Raw genomic sequence first — 21594 nt, 5'->3', positions numbered from 1 at the left:
TACAGGCTACAGCCGCAGTTGAAGCAGGAAAAGTTTTCTGTTTTGTTTTTCTGTGAATGAACTCGTTAAATTTTTTGTTATTATTAATGCTGTTTGTGATTTTTACATTTGGTGGTGATATTTACATTGGTTGCAGTGCAGCACCACCTGGATTCTTTGAATGTCTGCAGGCTGATTTGAGAGAGTCTGGGCAGCAGCTCCATGTACAGATATTTGGCAGCATGGCTTTGTTCAAGCAGCCACTCCTCTTCTCCATCGACAGTGCTGGGCATGGAGAAAAGCATCATGCTGCTCCCGTGCCATCAGCAAGTCCAGTTTATTTATGTGCAGTTGGCAGAACCTGCATATCTGTTGTACTGAATCTCCAGTTCTAAAAGAGACTGGAAATAATATGAAATGTACATGGAACTCAAACTTATTTCATTCTTTTTTGGAGCATTTGTGCTCTTGTAATTGAAAAATTGAGAGCTTGGTACTACCTGAGGTATTTGTTCTGCAAACTGCAGTTTGAGACCTGAGTCGTTGCTTGGGGATAAGTAAATGTAGAATTTGGTGCAGGGTTTGAAGTTACACGGAGTGCAGAAGGAAATCTCACAATGCTGTAAATTTGCAATTCCCAAATCACAGGTTCTGTAAGCTCAGATAAAAAGAGTAGTATAGCTGCCTTCTACAAAGAGTCCCTTGTTCAATAAGTCTCACCAAAAGGAAATTTTCAGCTTAGTAAGCCAACTATAACAAATACCTGACATAAGAATCAAGCTAATTCTGTAGGGATTTCTACAGATCCCTCCATTTATGTTTGAACATTAAAACCTGACAAACTCTTAAAGATGTAAACCAGTGAACTGAATAAAAGCTGGATTCTACACCAAAAGCATGTAAATGCATTGTGCTAACCAGTTGAGTAAGTGCTCACTTCAGTGAAGACAGTTCCCTCGCCTTGTTCAGAAACCAAATGCTGAAACTCTTTTTTTTTTTTTTTTTTTTTTTTTTTTACCTGCTGTATAAGTACATGGGCTGTGTGGGGCTTAAGTACTGAATAATGACTGGTTGGTCAGGGTTAACAGAGGACATTGGTTCAAATCTCAGCAGTATCCCAAAACCGCTTATAATTACTATTAAAATCTGAAAACTAAGGTATTTGGTGCTTTCCAGAATACCTAGGGAGTACCTCTATGAAGCTCAAGTAAACAGAGTGTACTTGTGATGTCAAACAGGGATGGGATGGAATGAAAAATCTTTATCTCTGGTTTAAAAGTTGGAGAACAGTCACACAGCAATTCTCTTAGATAGCTGTGATTGACAGTCTCTTTAAATACCAACTTTAAGAGTTTGTATTTTAAGTCTTCTTGAGAGTGTCATTTGGAAAGACCACTGGGGCAAGTGAGGGATCTGTGATCATTAAGGGGTCAGTTGTTAATTGATTTATGCCAATAACATAACTTTTGATTGATTAATTTTCTCCCATTAAGGTCTTTGGTGCTTTGCCAGTCTTGTCACATCCGATTTCCATGTGTTCCCTCCAGTAAGAAAGTTTTATAAACCATTACCATGTTACTTCTCAAAGGAATAAGAAAAGTTATTCAAACCACCCATGGAAGTTTTTGGAGGGAGGTGATCAGGAAATGTCCCATGACACACAAGCACACAAAAAGTCTGAAATAAAAGATACATCATGATTGCTTTGATTGGTGTTTGTCTGTTAATTCTCTTGTGTACTCACGTGGCCTGTTTTCTTTTGGGACTCAATGGAAGAAGCTGAGTTGTATGGAATACCCAACATTGAGCCAGTTCGGCCTTTCCTGAGGCTTAGAACAATCCAAGAAGAGAAAACTTATTTTTCATTTCCTGAGTCTGCGTGGGTGATCTGCTCCCTGGGGCTAATGGACCATCTTTGGGAAAGCCAATCTTTTGGCAACCTTTGGGAACCAGCTGTTGGGAAAAACAACCTGGTGTTTGAGAGGGCTGTAAGTTGCAGCTCTGAGTAGTGAGGGAGAGGTTGGTTTATGTTTATGTTGCTCAAGGAGAGTATTTTGCCAATAACATGCGTACATTTGCTTTGTCTCTTTGGGGGGCTTGTGTGGTAAGGTTCTTTTTTATTTTATGGATTTTACAAGTTGAATGAAACTCATAGTTGCATGTGTAGTATTTACAGTGTTTTCATGCCGCAGATGTTTAGATGAGACTGGCAAAAAAGAGGAGAGGGGCAGTGTATGAACTAGAAGAGCAATAACCACACTCTTAATGCTCTGGGAAGGTTGATTCTGATGTTTTGGATATGCTGTTGCTGAGGAAAGTTGTCAAGGCAGCCTGAAGATTGCATGCAGCAGAAATACTCTCTACAATTTGAAGAGGCAGTTGTTTCTTTTTGGGCCCTTAAACTTTCAAGGACTGGAACTGCAGTGATGAAGAAAAGCAAAACTACACCCCATTAGTCAAGAGGCCTGAATGAATAAATTTGATTTTCCATTAAAATGCAATCTAAATTTAATTTACTTCCCCAGACCATCAGAAAGATGTAAGAGTGTGAACTTCATTGAAACTAAAGGAAATCTTCATTAAATGACCCCCATTCCACAAGTGGACATTAAAATGTCAGATTATAACCTCCTTTGTACTTTACAGAGCACATAAATGCTGGTAATATTTTTAAAATACATGTGGGGAATTTGTGATGACTTGTCCATGTTGTGTCTTGAGTTTGGGACAATTAGAACTAATTGCTAATTACCATAGAAGAAAAATTGAAGATATTTACAAATTGTGTAAGGTGACATGGGCTAATATTTATCAAGACTTTTTCAGAAAGTCAGAGTCATTATTATTTTTGTAAGTTCTTACTTAGAAACTAGGCACCTCACATTTCTGGGTGCCTTCTGCCAAGTAACAGGTTGTAGGATGAGAGGAAATAGCCTCAAGTTGTTCCAGGGAAGATTTAGATTGGATATCAAAAAAAAATTTTCACTGAAAGGGCTGTCAAACCTTGGAACAGGCTGCCTGGGGAAGTGGACAATTCACCATCCCTGGAGAGATTTAAAAGACACATAGATATGATGCTTAGAACATGTTTTAGTGGTGGACTTGTGCTGGGTTAACAGTTGGACTTGAGGATTTAAAGGATCCTTTCCAGCCTAAATGATTCTATGATTCAAGGAGGTACTCCTGAGCTTACATGTGCTTTCTTATCCTCATCTCTGAAGTTCCACCACTTATATGGAGATGGAATCATTCAGAACTAAAACTTGAAGAACAGAAGCCTCAGACAGCTGCATATAAACTCAAGTTTTTCATGTAAATATATATTAAGGTAGAGGACTATTGGTGGACTTGGCAGTATTGAGTTAAGCACTGGTCTATGTGATCTTAGCAGTCCTTTCCAACCTAAATTACTCTGATTCTATCCCTATGATTCTATGAATAGATCTGATGTAAGAAACCTTAATATACAAATTAAATCTACATTACCTACATGATTTTTTTTCAACAGTGTATATTTTGAAATCTTCATGTAGAAAAAGTGTACTTTTTTTAGGTCAGGATAGGTGTATCTTAGACAGTGACTGGGATTTAATGAGTTGTGTCAGGGTAAGGAGGACAAGTGGAATAACTTGGTATGCTGACCTTTGAAGTTGGTTCGTAAAATATATTAATGGCACTAAAGTCATATGTTATATTTTTGAAGCTTACATATGTGAACTATGGTAATCCAGACATCTTAGTAGAAATTGTACCTCTCATGATGAGTTTACTGAAAAAGAAAACTGGAGAAGAATATTGTTTCCATTTTGTTAATAAACCTTCTGGTTTGGTTTTGTTGGGGTTTTTTTGTTGTTGTTCTTTTGGGTTTTTTGTTTTGTTTTTTTTTTTAATAGAATTCTTAAGGCTTAGTTGCTTCTCGTTCTACTTGCATTCTCCTTTACAGCAAAATCCCATTTTCAAAGTCATGTATCTCCACTACTAATTGCTGACTTCTGTCTAACCAGTGGAAAGATGTAATAATTCTTTTTCATCTGCTTAAGCAAACATAGTTTTTGATGGACAAAATAGAAATCAGTCTGTTATTCCTTTATAGGTACTTGAACTTTAATTTTTTTTTTTTGGCAGTTTACATAAGTGGACTTGGGCTATTTAGTTTAACTTTTGGGAAGGAAGTGGGCTCTAATGAATTAGTTCACTGTACACTGTAATGGAACCTTTCTCCAAGAAGAAAAGTAAGCTTCTTGCCAGCCATTCAGGATTCCCCCTTGTTCTGGTGGCAGAACAAGAATAACCCCTTGAGCAAAATGTAAGTGTTTCAGGATGATTGGAATTTACAGCATTAAAAAGCTGCCAAGAAAGCAACTTCTAGCTGAGGCTAAATTGGCCTAAATTGAAAACTTTGCAAAGCTCATAATTGACTTTTTTCTTTATATGTTTCTCTGCTTCCCATGACTTCATTGTCATATGCCTGTGGTGACTTCTTGGTATTTACCCATGGTGACAATAATAATGTGTCTGAAGTATTTATGGTCATCAAAAGATACTGAGGCAAATTTTTCAACTATGGTTATTGAAGGAGGAAATTTCTGTAGCTTCAGGCGAGTAGAATGACGTTCCTGGATGTTTGATTTTTATTTTACTTCAGGCCTCTTCTCTGCCCACTGATTTGGGAGTTAGGTTGTTTAGCAGCAGTAGTTCACTGGGTTCAGATGTTGAACACTTCAGTGTTTTTTGGTGTTTTGCAATTGTAGCAATGTTATTAACGCAGCTGCATGATGTATGGTGGCATCACAAAAGTAGTCCAAGTATGATTAAACCAGTAGCTGCCCTTTCCAAAATAAATTCTGTTCCTTCTCTATATTCAAGGGAATTAGGCTAAGTGAATTCTGCTTTTTCTATACTTGAGAGTACAATTTATTTCCATCTTATCTCTGCAGGGTGGAAAGGGTTAGTACTGTGATGAGGACAACTTGCTTCTCTCAGATGGGAGCTCCTTCCTGGAAACAAGCAAGTTCCCATCTTTTTGTTGGAATAAGACTACCAGGAAATAAGAAAACTTGTAACAACTTACATGCTGGCACAAATGGCACAAAATAACTAAATAAAACTAATGACATCAGCAAGCAGGCTCTTCCAATCTAAGCAAAATTGTTGGAGTGCATTTTGCTGTTAAAAATGTTGTGGCATTACTTCAGAACATCAAATAAACCACTACCTATTTAAAATCTAGAATTTGCATGTTTGAAATTTGTCCTTTAGAGAGCATTTAAGCTGCACCTGCAGACCATACACATGTGAATGCTTCTTGAAGGAGCAGAAGCAGAAGCTTGCATTCAAACAGTCTGTGTGCACCTGTAGTTTAGTTATAATTAGTACATGAGTCTGCATATTTTATAGCCTGCAGTCATGTTTTGTGTAATCTTTGCCCCCAGATTATAAAATTTTTTCAGACTAAACCTAAAACAGAGGTTTGGCCAGTGTCTCTTCCTAGACAAGTGGGTTTGGTTTTGAGGTTTTTAATTATGAAAAAATCTCAGAAAGTTTTTTACCAATTTGTCTCAGGGATAATAACCATCTTTGGAGATTGAAAATAGTATTGAAAAGCAAATTACTGAAATCACAAGTACCAAAGACTTGGTACTTGTAACATTTTTTAAATATCCCTCTTGCATAAATGTCTCTCCCAGTCTTGTGGGCTACATACAAGTCCTTAGGGAGCAGTGTTTATCTTCTCTGATACCAGTCATAGCTTTTATTTCATATTCTTGAGGTTCTCTCATTGTGAGTGTAAACTATGTATTATGCCTTCAGTATTTTTTAACTCTGACCTGTCTCCATAATCCATATGTGCACAGCTTTTGGTTTGGCACTTTTGGTTTGTTTCAGGAAAATCTTCTGTATAAGGACAATTCATTTTATGTTCAGAACTGAGGGACTTGTTCCCCTAGGTTGTCAGCTTTGGGAATTTTGGTCTAAAATTCAAAGTAGGTTTCTTCCAAACCACCATGTATGCAGATAAGAGAGAGTGAAGCAAACTGTTTGCATTGCTATGGACTAAGATCCTATCAGGTGGTCTTTGGTGGCACTGTGTGGGAAGAAATAGCTCTGAGCTATTCTTAGCAATTGCTGATCCTCTGCACTGCTGCTGGGTATGTGAATGAAGACACAGTGCCAGGATGAGGTCATGCTTCTCTGGGGCAGAAAGCAATAATTCAGTGATGATTAGATGTGCAATTAAAAGGTACCTTAGAGAAACAACTGGGGGTTGAAGGCATGGTTTGAGAAGGTAGAGCTATAGAAGATGTTGGGAGATAAAGCTTGGGTCTGTCTTTTATTCAAGGCTGAACTTCTTAAGCAGGCAGAAAATAGTCATTTTTATCTATCTAGCTTTATATCCATCATGACCTCCTAATTAGGTAAGACTTTATAGAATACACAGGAACATACCAACCATTCAGGGCTGTTGATGGGCTACTTGCTAGCACTGCATACTAATGTACAAGAAATTAAGTTAGCAGTGATATATGTCACTAGCCATTCCAGGCTTTGCTTAAGCAGCATGGCTGTATTCAAGCTGGTCAACTCCGAGGGAGCTTCTAGCAGCTGTAGATGACTGGAGTACAATGATTCCTATGCCCATGTTCCATCCTAGGAAACAGAATTAACACAACTTCACACATCTTGAAGTTTCCTTGAAATTAAGGGATTTAATAAAAAAATAAAAAAATTTAAAAAGCAGCATTTTAAGTTCTCTGGTTCCATATACTTTGCATTTTTATCGGTGCAAAGCTGTGCAAACAGGACCATCGAACGTGTGCCATAGAAGCATTAGCTTTTATGACTGTGGGAAATTAGTCTCTTCTAATGATAAAATTCTAGTAAATTTTCCTGTATGTTTTTATTTGCAAGAGACAGGATAGGTTAGTTTCTGAAGCCAAGTAGTTTTTGACTCATTGTTTGCAGGCACAAATTGCATCATCAACAAATTGTAACCATCTCCAGAAAAGCAGGAAGTTTCATAGAAATAGAGAGGCTACAACTAAAGTTGGCCAAGAAACAAAAATTGTGTTGTGAAAAATTTCAAGGTTGCATTGCTTGTTTTCAGTCTGTATTGTGGCTTGGGAACAAAGTCAGACTGAAGTAGTCAATAGGTCTGTCTCTCACAGTCAAGGCCATGTCTGAGGCTGTGGTTTGAATGTTGTGTTTTTGAGTCCTAACTGTGATGCCAGTATCTAATATGAGTAATAAAATGTTGCTATATACATATTTCTGGGAAAAAAAATCTTCAAAATTAAAAACTTAGGTTGCTACTCATCTGTCTGAGGCTTATGTTCCCCAAGTCTTCATCTTGAATGTAAGTGCTGGAACTCTTCAGAGAGATGAGGCTAAGAAAGACACGTAGGCTCAGAGAATGTCAGGAGCATCTCTTCAAATCATAGCATCATTTACGCTGGAAAAGACCCTGAAGATTCTCTAGTCCAGCTGTTAACCCAGCACAAGCCCACCACTGAAACATGTTCCTAAACATCACATCTATATGTCTTATAAATCTCTCCAGGGAATGGTGACTTCACCAGTTCCCTGGGCAGCCTGTTTCAAGGCTTAACAGCCCTTTCAGTGAAAATATTTTTCCTGATACTCAATCTAAACCTTCCCCAGCACAACTTGAGGCCATTTCCTTTTGTCTTGTTTGTTGTTAGCTGGGAGAAGAGGCCATCCTCCACATTGCTTCAACGTCCTTTTCAGGTAACTGTAGAGCCTGATAAGGTTCCCCCAAGCCTTCTTTTCTCTAGACTAAACAACCCCAGCTCCCTCAGCTGCTCCTCATAAGGCTTGTGCCAGACCCTTCCCCAGCTCCTATGCTCTTCTCCGGACACACTCCCCCCTCAATGTTTTTTCCACTAGCAGCTTTCCAGCCCCTTTTCCCCCAGCCTGTAGTGCCACATGGGGTTGCTCTGACTGAAATGCTGAATCCAGCACTTCCCCTTACTGAGCCTTACGTAATTGGCTCAAAGCCTAGTATGAATATCATTCTCTAATTACAGAAGTGTCCATACACTTCTTGGGAGCTCCATGTCTACGTGCCATTACAGAGCAGACTTACTATGCATTTTCTATCCTCCAGCATGAGCTATGACTGTTGTTTTCTGCTTTCCTAATGCTGTGTTGACAGAGGTGTCCTCCCCTTTTGTCTGCACTGTTCAGCTGAAATCCAGCGTCAGCTCTCTCCAGTGACATCACTCAGATCTTGCACAATGTGCAAAAAAGGAAGATCTTGGAGTTTTTTCCTGCATGTTTTGCAAAGGCACAAACCCACTCAGGGCAGACTGCTGCATTGCTTTGCATTTTAATGGCTTTTAAAATCACTTGTGTTGCTCTCACTAATGACCCTCACATTCAAAAAGTACTGAGGTCATGTGGTAATACAGATTAATTTGGGACCCCCAAAACTCTCAGTATATTGGCAGAGTTAGGAATGGAAAGTCCCTATCAGTTATCAGGACTTGTTCACTAGTGATTCTTTTCACTGCATTAATTTAGATGTGTAAAGACTTTTTATTCAATTCTCACCTCTACCTCTTACCATCTCACTATGGTTTATCTCTTCCAGTTCCATTTTTCTTTTTAGGAACACTGTAACAGTTGCTTAGTTTGGTTTTGGGATTTTTTTAGCTTTTGTTTATTTTTTTTTCTGGAAAGATGTTTTTACTCACTTGCCAGGTTTACGGAAATATTTTTTGAGAGCTCAGAATTTAACAATGTTTTGCACCTTTCTTTTACACATCTTTATTTTCTTAGCAAAATCATGACTGTGCCATGCAAAGTTTTAGTTTACTGCTTTTAATGTTGCTGGCAAAAAACATTTTAAAATCAGTGTGCAACGTATTTTCTTTCTGTCTGAATAATGAAACTAAAGTGCCCAACCATTAATGGAGAAGTGAAACAAATCAACAAATCCCATATATAATAGAAAAAAAAAAGGGATAAGAAAGAAAAGTTCCTTGGTATTCTTATTAAGTAATCTTAGGATTTTATTATAAAACATAAAAAGTGTCCAGTATTCAAGTTGAAATCTCCTTTCCTGGGCAAGGTTGAGTACCTCTAAAAGCTGATTTTGAAGCATACCTTGTAATCTTATTGAAAAATCTGGCGATGGCATAGTGTGCTTTTAAAGCATGGCACAAAAGGCAGACAGAATTATTTCTGGTCAAAAAAAAACCCAAAAAACCAGGGGAAAAATCCCTAATTCCAGGACTGGGTTTTAGGATTGGCAGTTAAAGTACAGACACTGATTTTCTTCATGTAATCTGAGCAAGTAACTGACACAATAATAATGGAAAAATAATCCCTCCTCTGTAGCATTTTTATAATGCTTTTCATTGTACCTGCACACTCAGCCAAAGTGAATCAGGAGTCCATGTTTTAGGTGGGACAGCCACTGTCTTGTCCCCTCTGCAGGGGCATGTTGCTCTGTTCTGAAGACAGAAAGGTGAAGGTAACTGCAGTGTACTACATAAAAGCTGCAGCTTTCCTCATAAATTGGGCTATACATGAGTTACTGAAGGCCTCATTCATTATCTGTGCAGAGGGGTAGCCTGGCTGTTTGCTGCCCTAGAACAAGATTAGATGCACAATTGAAGGAAAACCAGCTCTGTGGAAGCTGGATCATTTCCTATCTTCTTGCCTTAATGAGTGTTCACCAGTCTGAGGGCCATGATCAGGGAGTATAAGCTGCAAGCTACATTTTGGCTTTCTCTTTTAAGAAAGCAAGTGGTACACCCTCCAAAACCAGCACAAGCCTGTACCAACTGTGAAGCTGATACAAATCCGAATTCTTGGCTGTACTTGAACAAAGTGCTGTCTGTTTGAAAACCTGTTTAACATCCCCTCTGAGACGCCAAAGTGCTTTATTGCCATTTCATCTCTGAGATAAATACCCTGACTGTGATAAGGTTACTTTCATAATAAGGAGGCAGGATATAATTATAACATATATGATGTTTGTCTTGCCTTGATCCCTCTTGTTGCTGAGAGTTTAGGCTTGCCACACCTGTGATCACTGTAAATAGCTGCAGTTGTTGGAGCATGGTTGTAATTTTGTGGAGTAGGCTGGAAAAGTGTAGTTTAACCTGATGCACTTTTTATTATATGCATATGCCTGTGCAGTTCCCAGCACAGAATTTGGCCCTTGTTGAAAATACCTTTTGGCATACATCAGTTCAAACTAAGCCAGTAGAAACTAGCCCTTAGCTTTGGCTGCACAGTAACTCAGTCTTGTCTGGACTCTGTTTTTGGTGAAGTGGCAGGAAAAATCTCAGTTCTTTTTTAAGTCAACTCATAAAAAAATATTTCTTGATTTGCCATGATTTTTCTTAAGTGACTGAAAAATTTATACTTAAACAGTTATGGTTTTAGAGTAGGCTTACAACTAAATAATAAATATTTGATGAATGAAAGCACGTCCATAAATGTTGCTGTTATAATGGATTATGTAGTTGGGAACCAGAGAAGTGATGTAGACAGAATAATAAATAAAGAAATTAATTCAACTATTTTAAGTTTCTCTTCATTAAAGAAAAAATAAATAAATAAATTCAACCTTTTGCTCCAATGGTACCAAGCTTGTCTATTGCCAATCTGTGACTTCTTGTGGTGTAAATGGATCTCTTGAGACTGGAGAGATATCAGCAAAGAAATTTGCATCCAGCAGTACCATATATCTCATTTGTTAAAGTGTTTTGTCTTCTGTGATCACACTGAAACTGGATTTTACAAATTTTTTTCTGTCTTAGCGGTCTGCAAAGGCACACAGACCCCCCTATATTTTACTAGACAGGCTGTATTAATAACCTAAACTAAATCAAGTTTCAATAGATTACAAAAACTAACCATACAGAAAAAAATTGGGACTGTTATTTTTCATTCAGTTTTCCAATGCATCTGGAAAATGGCACATATAACACATATTGTTATTTTTTTAGCAAGTGCATATTAAAAAAAAAAAAAAAAGGTGTTAATATTTTGTTATATGGTCAATGGCATTTAAATTAAAGTATGTGTTTTGCAGATAGGATTATATGTCTTAAGAAAGGAGTCTCAGATATTATTGCAGGAAATCACTTAGGCCATACTTATTATTTGGCTTACTTGGTTTAATGATTGCAATGACAATTCCTTATCTGTACAGCTAGAAATACAGGTGTCTCATTTTTTCATGTCAACTATTTATTTTTATCAGAACAGCTCTCTCTCTTACAATGGATATTAACTTGAATGACTAACTTCAAAGTTCATGTTGTTTTCTCCCTGTTTTGCTCCATGATGGTCTTAAAACCCCTATTATGCAGCAGATCAGCAGCTTATATTTTTCGCTATTCTTGGACACTTTTACTAAATCTATCACTCTTTTTTTCTTGTAACACCTTTCATTTCTGCTATCTTTGGTATCCAGTTGAAGATGGGAGGAATCTTTGTGTGCCAAGAACAATTACATTACTTTAATTTTACTCCTTCAACAACTTTTCATTCTGAATATTTCATTATGAATACTGCCTAGAAAGGGATCTGTGTCAAGGTCTACAGCCCTGGGCATGTCAGTACCTACCCAAAACCTTCATACTTTTTTCCCTCTCCTGCAGTATGTGGTAACATTTTCTATGGCCTCCAGGTCTGCTCTTTTAGACTTCAGACCATAAAGTGCAGTTGCTATCTTATAGATGCATAAAAATTTTTTATTGTGTTAGTGCTGAATGAGCTTACTCTCATTTCACATCCAAGTTAAACTTGCTGTGTTTGTTTTTATAACAAAAAAAGACCAAACAAAAACCTTTAAACCTTTCAGATTTTGTCTTGTTCTTTCCTCTCTCCTTAGCAACTTCTCCTTTATTTATCCCTACTAACCTCTCCCACCCTTTAATCAGTTTTCCTTGTGTTCCAGCACCTTCCTGGGCTGCTTTTCAACTTACTGTTTATATCATACCTGTAGGTCTCCTTTTCTTTTGTGCTTTTTTTTTTCACATTACCTTCATGGCAAAAATTGTCAGCAGCAATTGATATGAAATAGAAATACAGGTATGACCTTTGAAATTATTTAAATTGCCACTAACATAAGCATTATCAGTATAATGCTGCAATTGTGCTGCACTAGGCTTGTTAATGCTGATATTAGTATATGTGTTCTTGATACTGATAACAAGCAAACTGTGATTAGTTCCTTGCATCAGACATTTTTCTAAGTGACCTGTTGAAAACCAGCTGTTTATATGATACAGGATCTCATCTTAGAATCCATAGCTGAAATCAGCAAAATAAATCTAAATAAAGGATATTTTAGTACATATTTTCCTAATAGAGCTGTTCACTGAGAAGTTTGTCTCATTACCTAAAAAGAGAGATGGTTTTCATTAGTATTGCAGGCTGGAAAGAAATAATCTGAGACAGTGCACGTAGCCAAAGTTTTGGATGGAAACCAAACCTTTCATCAAACTATTTTAATACAATGATGCCTGCTATCACAATGGACCAATTAACATATGTAGTCTTTTGTTGTTTGCAGAAATTAAATTTATTTTGTTCCCTGTATATTTTCTAATATGGCATGCTGAACATGCCACAAAACAGTATTGTTGAACAGCACTACTACCAAGCTGTGCATTTTGTGCCCTCCATATCACTCTTAGCAGGTGATTTCTGTCTTGTTTAGAGGTGCACTGGTCTGAAGGAGAGAGTTGTGCTCAACGTGCTGAAAGGATACACTAATGCTGGCATTGAAGCTGAGCTGACCAAGTCCCTTGAAAAGACTTCTCAATACCAGCTGCCAAAGTTTCATAGGAAAGAGTAGTAACTTAAGCAATGATTTATGAAACAAAGATGTGAAAAGGATATAAGGGACTTTGCTGGTAGACATGTAAGTAGGCACAATTTGTGCAATTGTTGGTACAGAATGATGTGTCTTCAATCTGTGACACATGTAGTGTTGGATACATTTCTATTTGCTTCTGGAAAAGAAAATCTTCCTCTTCTGGGAAACTATTCATTGCAAAAATGAATATGCAGAGGGGGAATATTTATAGAAGGTGAGAAAATACTTTGGGTTTCATGAGGAGTGAAAAATGAATAATTCAGTCAAGTGTAAATGACTTAAAGGGAAAATGTCTGTGAAAAGATAAGCTACCTAGTAAATTTTTTTCTGTTAGGCAATAAATCAGCACGATGCATGCCAAAGATAAACTTGCACTTCAAAATTATTCTAAATCAGGATCTTAAAAATTTGGACTTGTGAATTGTGAATGGAGTTTATTCAATCTGTGCATATAGTTCTTGACTGTAGATAAAAGAAAATTATAAAAGAAAATTGTATTCCCTCACCACAGTTCCCTTGTTCTGTTTTACTTCTGTTTTAATGAATTGTCATCACTCTTAATCTGGAGAAGTAATTTTTGAAATCTTGGTTTAAAATTAGGTACTTTACAATTTCACATATCATCATAAATCATGAATGTTTGGGTTTGTATTTCATTGCAGCGGAAAACAGATGTGCCACTTCAAATGCAGTAACGTGCACAAAGTGTCTTGCTTTGGGTCCAGAGTGTGGATGGTGTGCTCAAGAGGTATGGCATTTTACTTAATTACATTTGACTTGATATTTTACCTGCTTCTGATCTTTATAAAGATAAAGACTTTTAAACTGAGAAAATTATAGCTAGAAATAGCAAGAAAATTTTTAAATGATCTCTAGAGACAGAACCTGAGAAATCATGTTTCCAAAGGAGAAAATGCAATCTTTTATTTGGAAAATTGCAGTAATTTTAAATAAAGTGAGACATTTTTAATGCATTCCATCTGCTATGTAGACAGCTTTGGCAGACTTACAGTAGCTTTGAGACTTTAACAGCTTCTGGCTTCAAAAGGAAAATTACTTATCAGTACTTTATATTAAGTCCTCATCATATTTGAAAACAAGTCTATACATATATGTCTACTGCATTTAGCAGTGGAGTTGATTTCAACTTCACCTTATATTAGGATCCTATCACAAATGGAAAAAATTGCTCTTTTCTCATTTTGACACTTGAAACTATCAGTTCTGAGACTTAGCACAGAAGTAGATCTTAGTAAGAATTATTCTGAAATTATTGTTACTTTGCAAACTGTAAGAATATAGGAATTTATGGTTTTGTTTGACAGAAAAAAAATGACCCTATTGGTAGCATGATTTTGAGTAATGGCTTCAGAGGAGTGAGCTTTTGAAGAATATCACCAACAATCACAATCTCATATGCTCTTTAAATTCACATGGAAATTACTGGTAATAGCTTTCAGGTTAGCAGAGTAGGTAGATAAGTACCTGGGGTGTGTCTGGAAGAGATAAGGAGTGTAAGGCACGGCAATATCTGAGATATTATGTCTTGGAATCATTAACTTAGTCTGCCAAAGGTAGAAGGCAGGGATATGTAGATAATGCAGGGATAGGTAGAGGCATGCAGGGCTTGTTTTCCCAGAGGAAGCTTAGTATGTGGAGATGGCACAATGGATTATTACAATGTGGAGGGGTTCATTATTCATGTCCTGTCTTACAAAGGGCAAAGTTTCATCCTCCTCCCTCTGCATTATCACAGAACAGCATTTGCTGACTTTGCAGTGCTATGTAGCTGCAGTGGGTCCCCTTCTAAGTAGGCACATGGACTTGGCCAGTTTCATTTCTGTTCTGCTTGTCTTGCTTCACTTCTCAAGTCAATCCTGAGAGCTGTTCGTGGACACCAGGGCTTGGTCAAGCCCTCCTAAATAGCTGGTTCACCTGCACACCATCCATGGTTATGAAATGGCAAAACCCATATTACTGCAGATGGAAATATTTCAGTGCAGTTTAGCCTGCCTGCTTCATGAGAACAACATTTTTAATAAGAAATTAGCCCTGAGGAACTCTTGAGATGTTTTGAGTTTATACCCACACACAGTGAACCTCAAAAAAACACTACAAATCTACTAGTCATTACTGGTAAGGACAGTAGCTAAATTCTTTATGCATTTAAAAATCTAGCCTTTTGAAAAATATGCACTAAAAAGAGTATATAAATAGCAGTAACATAAAAAATAGTCTATGTTGTTTTTAAAAAGAGGGTTATAAAAATATATCAGAGGTAGACGACAAAAATAAGCTGGAATTCGAAAACCAAGATACAGGACTGTCCCATTTCATTCTTCGGGGGCTTTCTCTAGTATTTACAGGGTCTGGATGACTATTTATTATCTAATATGCAGTTGACTGTCTTTTAGATTGCTTATTTTCCTCATTTGCATCTGAAAGGTCAGGAATTGTCCTTTGGTTGGTTGGTCTTCAGCTTTGACTCAATAGACCAATACTTTGAAAAGATCTTGTCCTTTTTTTTATCTTTTTTTTGATCTTTTTTTTCTTTTTCCCTGAATGTTCAGAATCATATTAATCATCAGATTAGTGGTCAGGAAGGAATTTTGCTTTGGATCATTTTGGCACAATTTGTGACAACTTTCCATCAATGCAGAAAAGGATGGACTGCTTCTGACATCATCCTTCTACTAATCACTTTTCTGTTGCTACAAGGGCTTATTTATGTTGGTGGCATTTTAAACTGTCCATTCTTCTAATAATGCATGGTTTCCTCTTTCTGGGAATTGAGATTGTGTAGTACAGCAGGTCTTTGGGTTTTGAGTAGTGGGATAGACAAATTCAGGTTGGCTTACTCTAGAGCTGACCTCTGGTGTTCCTACTAAATATCATCCTGAGTAATATTACCAGTGGATTCTTCTGAAAACTAACTTGATTTGATGTTGAAGAAATGATGCTTTCTTGCTAAAACAAGCTCATAGCATGGCAGAGATTTTTTTTTTTTTTTTTTTGTGACATAATAATTTCTTTTATATTTCCTTTAATAATTTCATTTTTCTCCCAAGTCAGCTTGTTCTGAGTGTTCAAGATCCTATTTCTCATTAAAAAAAAAAATCTGTGTAGAAAAGGGTCAATGTGGCAATTTGGTTTAACTTCTAATTTAAATATTGCATCATTGCCATTATTAAAATCATATGGCTTCATGAACTTGTTCTGTAATTTATGCAATTATAGTAGCATATTTTATTGTTTCAAAGACTATTATTTTGGTTTTCTTCATCCTTTGAAGGTGGTACGGGGTTTTTTTCAGCTCAGATTGTTTTGTACTTTTTGTTTCTTACTAAACAGGATTTCATGGCTGGCACAACACAGAAGGGACGCTGTGACACTGTTTTCAACTTAATGAAAAGAGGCTGCCAATCAGATTTGGTTGAAAACCCCACGGTTCATGTCACAATACCTAGTGACCATGAAACAAATACACAAGTGACACCAGGAAAAGTTTCAGTCCAGCTGCGTCCAGGTTGGGTCATCTCTAACACAATGATATTGTAATAAATTTAAAATAAAAACAATACTTTCTAAGTGCAGATATTTTGTGAAGAGGCATCTGGAATAATTATTTGGAAGAATGATGCTATAGCATTGTATTGTAGAACTGTGATAGTGTTGCTCCCATATTTGAGTATCACCTGCACCAAGAATTGTTTCTGTCAAATACAGCTGAAGGTCAGAATAATGCAAGTAATATGTGGAAAGGGAATTTTAAGTAGTCTTTTGTGTTTTCTTATGTGGTTTCTTGATTCTTTAGCCACTTACACTAACAGTTTTGCCTTACATGTGTATAAACTATTCCTTCTGAAAGTTGTTGTAATTCTTAAATTCATAATTTGATACACTTCTTGATTATTTCTTTACTTTCAAGCATATTGCTTAGACAACTAGATAAATGCCAAACCCATTATATAAGAAAGGACTAAATTCCTAAGGAGGACTTAGGTGTTCACTGCCTGCATTTTTTATAACTAGTATATCTCCATTTGCCCTCAGCTCAAGTCTAGTTAAATCAGTTTTTATTCTCTCTCTCTAAAAACACCAACAGCAGAAGTGAAAGTGATATAAAGGGATGCAGGGTTATCTTTTGCTCAATAAAATTTAATTTCTTTCTTTCTTTTGCAAATAATTGGATAAAGAAATATGTGAGAGGGATCGGTCTTTGTCAGGAAAACATTAGGTGTTTAGAATAAGTATTTTGCTGATCTCCTCTGTAAAAATGATAATTTTCTGTCAATTACAAGGGAAAAAAGAAGCATCTGCATGAGTGTAAAGCACAGAGCAGCTCTGGTTTTCACTCTCTGTTATAATAAAACAGTCAAGGTAACATTAGCACTTATCCTTTCCTCACTCCCCTTCCAAAAATGTGAATGATACTCACTTTGTACTGAGAAATGGTTTCAGGGACTGAGCTACCTCTGAGCTCTGCCTGCAAACACATTTATTTCCAAAGGCATACTGGATTCACAGGAAAAAAAGTTAGCTTTCTAAAATTTGATTTCATTAATCTTTTTTCCAGTAAATAATGAAATTAAGTTTGGTGTTCCTTATGCTTTGCTGAAGTTTTTGCATCAGGGTGGCAGAAGAATGAAATTTCAAGAAGAAAAACTTTTCATATATGGATATCTTGCCCATATTTTCAACCTCAGGCAAACACTTAGATATGCCACTCTAGTTTTTCCTGTAAACAGTCATTTGATAGAGTGTAATCATGCAGACAAACATGCTTTTGTTTTGATACTGGGGGGTTTTGTCACTGTTTACATATACTTCTCATTTAGGATTTATGTGGGAAAATATAAAAGCTGTGCTCAGTATCTCACTATATGCAAGCTGGAGACCTGCAAGGGTCGTTTACAAAAAGTAATTCAATTTACACTGGCAAAGAGGAAACATAAATTACAGCACACTGAAATTGTTTTCCTCATGCAAGACCTAATACAGACAAATACTGACATTTCAGATGGATTATGTTCAAAGACCATTGGAAGAAAGTACTTTGCATATTTAACAGAGTCAGATCCCTGTACTGGATGTACCTTTTGATAGTTTTTATTGAAAACCTGCATAGTTCTTCTGTAACATCTTCCTTCCTTCTGTCCTTTGCTGTATCTTCATTGCACAATACTGGACTAGATTCTACACTCACCACATGAAGATCCTGAACTCATTCCTGCTGTGAGCTCACACTTTGGATGACATAAAATGATGGCTAATTTGAAGCCAATTCTGCACTCTGCCCATACAAATCACTTGTTTTGCTGACATTACAGAATTAGACAAGCAAAAATGTGAGGACTAGTTTTAGCAGCTTCCAAAGCATTAATTTTTTAAATTATATATAAAAATATGTTGTGGTTCTGCAGGGCACACAGACATCTATCATCCTGAAATTAGAGTTCTGTTTTATACATGCCAAAAGATGGATTTTTTTAATATTAAAACCTTTTTTAAAAAAATATATGTTTTGATCCTATGGAGTTTTCTCATCAAATCTTTGGAAACTGTTTGAGATAAACTTGTACTATCATTTATATGAGATTTTTCAGTCTGTGTTGTCCTTGTGGTGTGTATGTGGTTTTAAATTCTGTCATATGACAAGCTATTTGCAGGATACATTTACATACTTTGAAGTGACAACCTTGAAGGGACTGACCCCAATTTGTATGCAGATCTGTGTCCTTTGTGAGCCACAACTGCTTTTTGTTATAATGCCAAAGGGATTGCATAACCATGAATTTAAAACAAAATGGGGAGAAGTCAGAATTTTACAATAAATTACGCAGTGCTCCTGCAAGAAGAAAACCCTGAGATTTTCTACAAAACATCCCTTTGTGGCTTATTTTTGAATGATTCTTCAAGGTTTCATTTACTCTTGGGAGATTTTCTTGTTTGTTTGTTTTTCTCTTTGCTGACACAAACAACTTTGTGCTGAGATTGCTACCAAAATAAATGTATTTTTAAGCATGTCTATTCAAAAATAGTAAATAAACGTATTTGTTTCTTTTTTTAATCAGGAAGTGAAGCAAACTTTATGTTAAAAGTTCGTCCTTTAGAGAAATACCCTGTGGATCTTTACTATTTAGTTGATGTCTCAGCCTCCATGCACAACAATATAGAAAAGTTAAATTCTGTTGGATTTGCTTTATCTAAAAAGATGGAGAATATTTCTCTTGATTTTCGACTTGGATTTGGATCTTATGTGGATAAAACTGTGTCACCCTATATTAGCATTCATCCAGGTAGAATCCATAACCAGTGCAGGTATGTAGTCTTTTTACATTTACCATAGCACTGAGATGTGTATTGAATGACAGAAATATGCATTATACATATTTTTCTTAAATTCTTAAGAATTTATGTTTGTTTACTTTTACCATGGTTCTTTGACAAAGTTCCTAAGCAAATGCTGAAAATTGTTTAGGAATGATTATTTCTGAAATACCTGGTGAGTGATTTCAGAAGAACAGTTTCTGTATCAAAAAAAATGTTCTGTATTTTCTTTAGCAAAACAAGGCCAAAACCCGTGCTGCTTTGGAATATTTGGTTATGTTTTATATTTAATCTTAAAGTCAACTGTTGTGGTTTTGGTTATTTTTGATATGTTACCTAGATTCACCACAAAGTTTTTCCTTTCTGACCTATGTACTTTCTACTGTGTGGTCATGTATTCATTATCTCTTTCCTGAAAATTCTACTTTTGTCAACATGGATGTAGTTTCTTTCAGCTCATTTAATGAGCATAAGTGATCCTCTGATGTTCTACAGTTCTGATGTGAAGGAACTCCCCTTTTAAATAGAAAAGATGTTCTGGACTGCATTTCTTTTTTCATGCCATGCCTTACATACCTTGAGTATATAAAGTAAGGGATCAATTTCAAAAGCCCCTGGAGAACAAGATTATTTACAATAAATTCAGAACTTAATAAATAACAGTAGTTGGAAAAGTGGATATTAATTATTCATACTTTCTTACTTGCCTTTTCTGGGAAGACATGATCCAAAGTTCTGTGAAGTCCCTAAGTACCTTTTGTGATTTCAGTGGGTTTTGAATTGGTTCCTAGTAGTGGAATTCATTCTAGAGACGTGACTATCTATGGATAAAGCAATCATGGAGATCATCTATATTATATATAGTGAGTGGATATTGATTAGCATTTCTAGGTCACGATGCATTTTGCCCGAGAAGAGACATTTGCAGAGGTATTAACCCTTTCAATGCCAGTTTATCTTCTTTGACTGGACCTTGATTTGGAGGAGGACAGGTTACAGTCTGGATGCAGTAGAAATTAAGAGAGTTAAAACCTGCTTAGCATCTGTGAAAAGGATGAGCCCTTCAACTTGTGCCATAAATCACAGCTGTGAATGGGTCCCAGATCAATGACCTGTATAAGTGCTATTTCACTAACTTATCTATGACAAAAATCAGACTTTTTCCCTTATGCACAATTTGAGAAAGTATCATTTGCTATGATGTTACTTAAAATGGATTTTCTCATCTCTTTGATAAGTTAATTATTATTAATATATATATTAGTTTATTTATGTAACACTAGTGGATATAGGAACTTAGATTTTGTTACAGTTTGATCCAGTAGTCTGTTTAGCAACCTATTAAAAGACCTTACTATTGCAGTGTGATATCCTTTCTCAGGATAATGAAAAGCAAAGCTGTAACATGCTGTAGATATTCCAAAAGAATTTACATACTGCCTGAGATCATACCATCCTTCTTGTTGTATTTTTGTTCTGTATGAAACACTACGTATATACTGTTAATATATTAAGTTGTTATATACACAGTTCCAAAAATACAAGATAATATTAATTTTTAATTATAGTTAAAATATTAGTTATATTATATATTATATTATATTATATTATATTATATTATATTATATTATATTATATTATATTATATTATATTATATTATTATATATTATATTATTATATTATTGTTAAAATAGTTAATTATAGCTACTTCCCACTGAACTTAATTTCATATGGAATTGCTCTTTTTGCTGTGTTTCTTATTCTGTGCTACCTCATCTTCATTAATATGAGGATTTTAGGGGTTAATGGGGAAGCAATATTTTCATCTCCTTCAAAGGAAAAATAAGCCTTTTGATTTGTTTTGTTTTTGTACAGTGATTACAATTTAGATTGTATGCCTCCTCATGGTTATATTCATGTGCTATCCCTGACTGACAATATAGCAGAATTCAGAAATGCAGTAAATAAGCAAAAAATTTCTGGGAATATTGATACACCTGAAGGGGGTTTCGATGCAATGCTCCAAGCAGCTGTGTGCCAGGTAAGGAAGGAGCTTATTTACAAAAGAGTAAAGAAATAGTAATTCAGGATTCAGGCATATTATATATATTTATATATATGTATGTATGTATGTATGTATATGGGTACAGTGGTGGTCAGTTTTCATGAATTCAAAATGCCAGTGCTATGCCTGATAATACTAAGATTTTTTTCCTCCTTTTCCATTATTTCCCCCTTAACTATACATTTTCAATAGAAACTGAAAAAAGGAGAGCATGAAGGAACATGTTTCAATATTGATTATGGATCTTCAATTTTTGGCTTTAACCAGCCTAACCAAGATAGGATGGATGATGAAAGCAACTGCTTTTTATTTGAACAGACAGATGTATTAATTTCAGTCAATTACCTAATTAGTTTT

General features: G+C 35.9%; 1 protein-coding gene across 1 annotated transcript in view; it reads left to right on the top strand.

The window, feature by feature from the left end:
• ITGB8 (integrin subunit beta 8) overlaps nt 1–21594 on the top strand; it is a 44434-nt gene that overhangs the window by 2335 nt on the left and 20505 nt on the right. The window contains exons 2-5 of the mRNA XM_079302275.1: nt 13504–13589; nt 16193–16367; nt 18916–19162; nt 21048–21213. Coding sequence (XP_079158401.1) covers nt 13504–13589; nt 16193–16367; nt 18916–19162; nt 21048–21213 — 674 coding nt within the window. The remainder of the gene's footprint in view (nt 1–13503; nt 13590–16192; nt 16368–18915; nt 19163–21047; nt 21214–21594) is intronic.

This window comes from Erithacus rubecula (assembly GCF_903797595.1).
Source record: "Erithacus rubecula genome assembly, chromosome: 3".
NCBI classification, from domain to species: domain Eukaryota; kingdom Metazoa; phylum Chordata; class Aves; order Passeriformes; family Muscicapidae; genus Erithacus; species Erithacus rubecula.
This window is presented reverse-complemented; position numbering and strand designations above follow the sequence as displayed.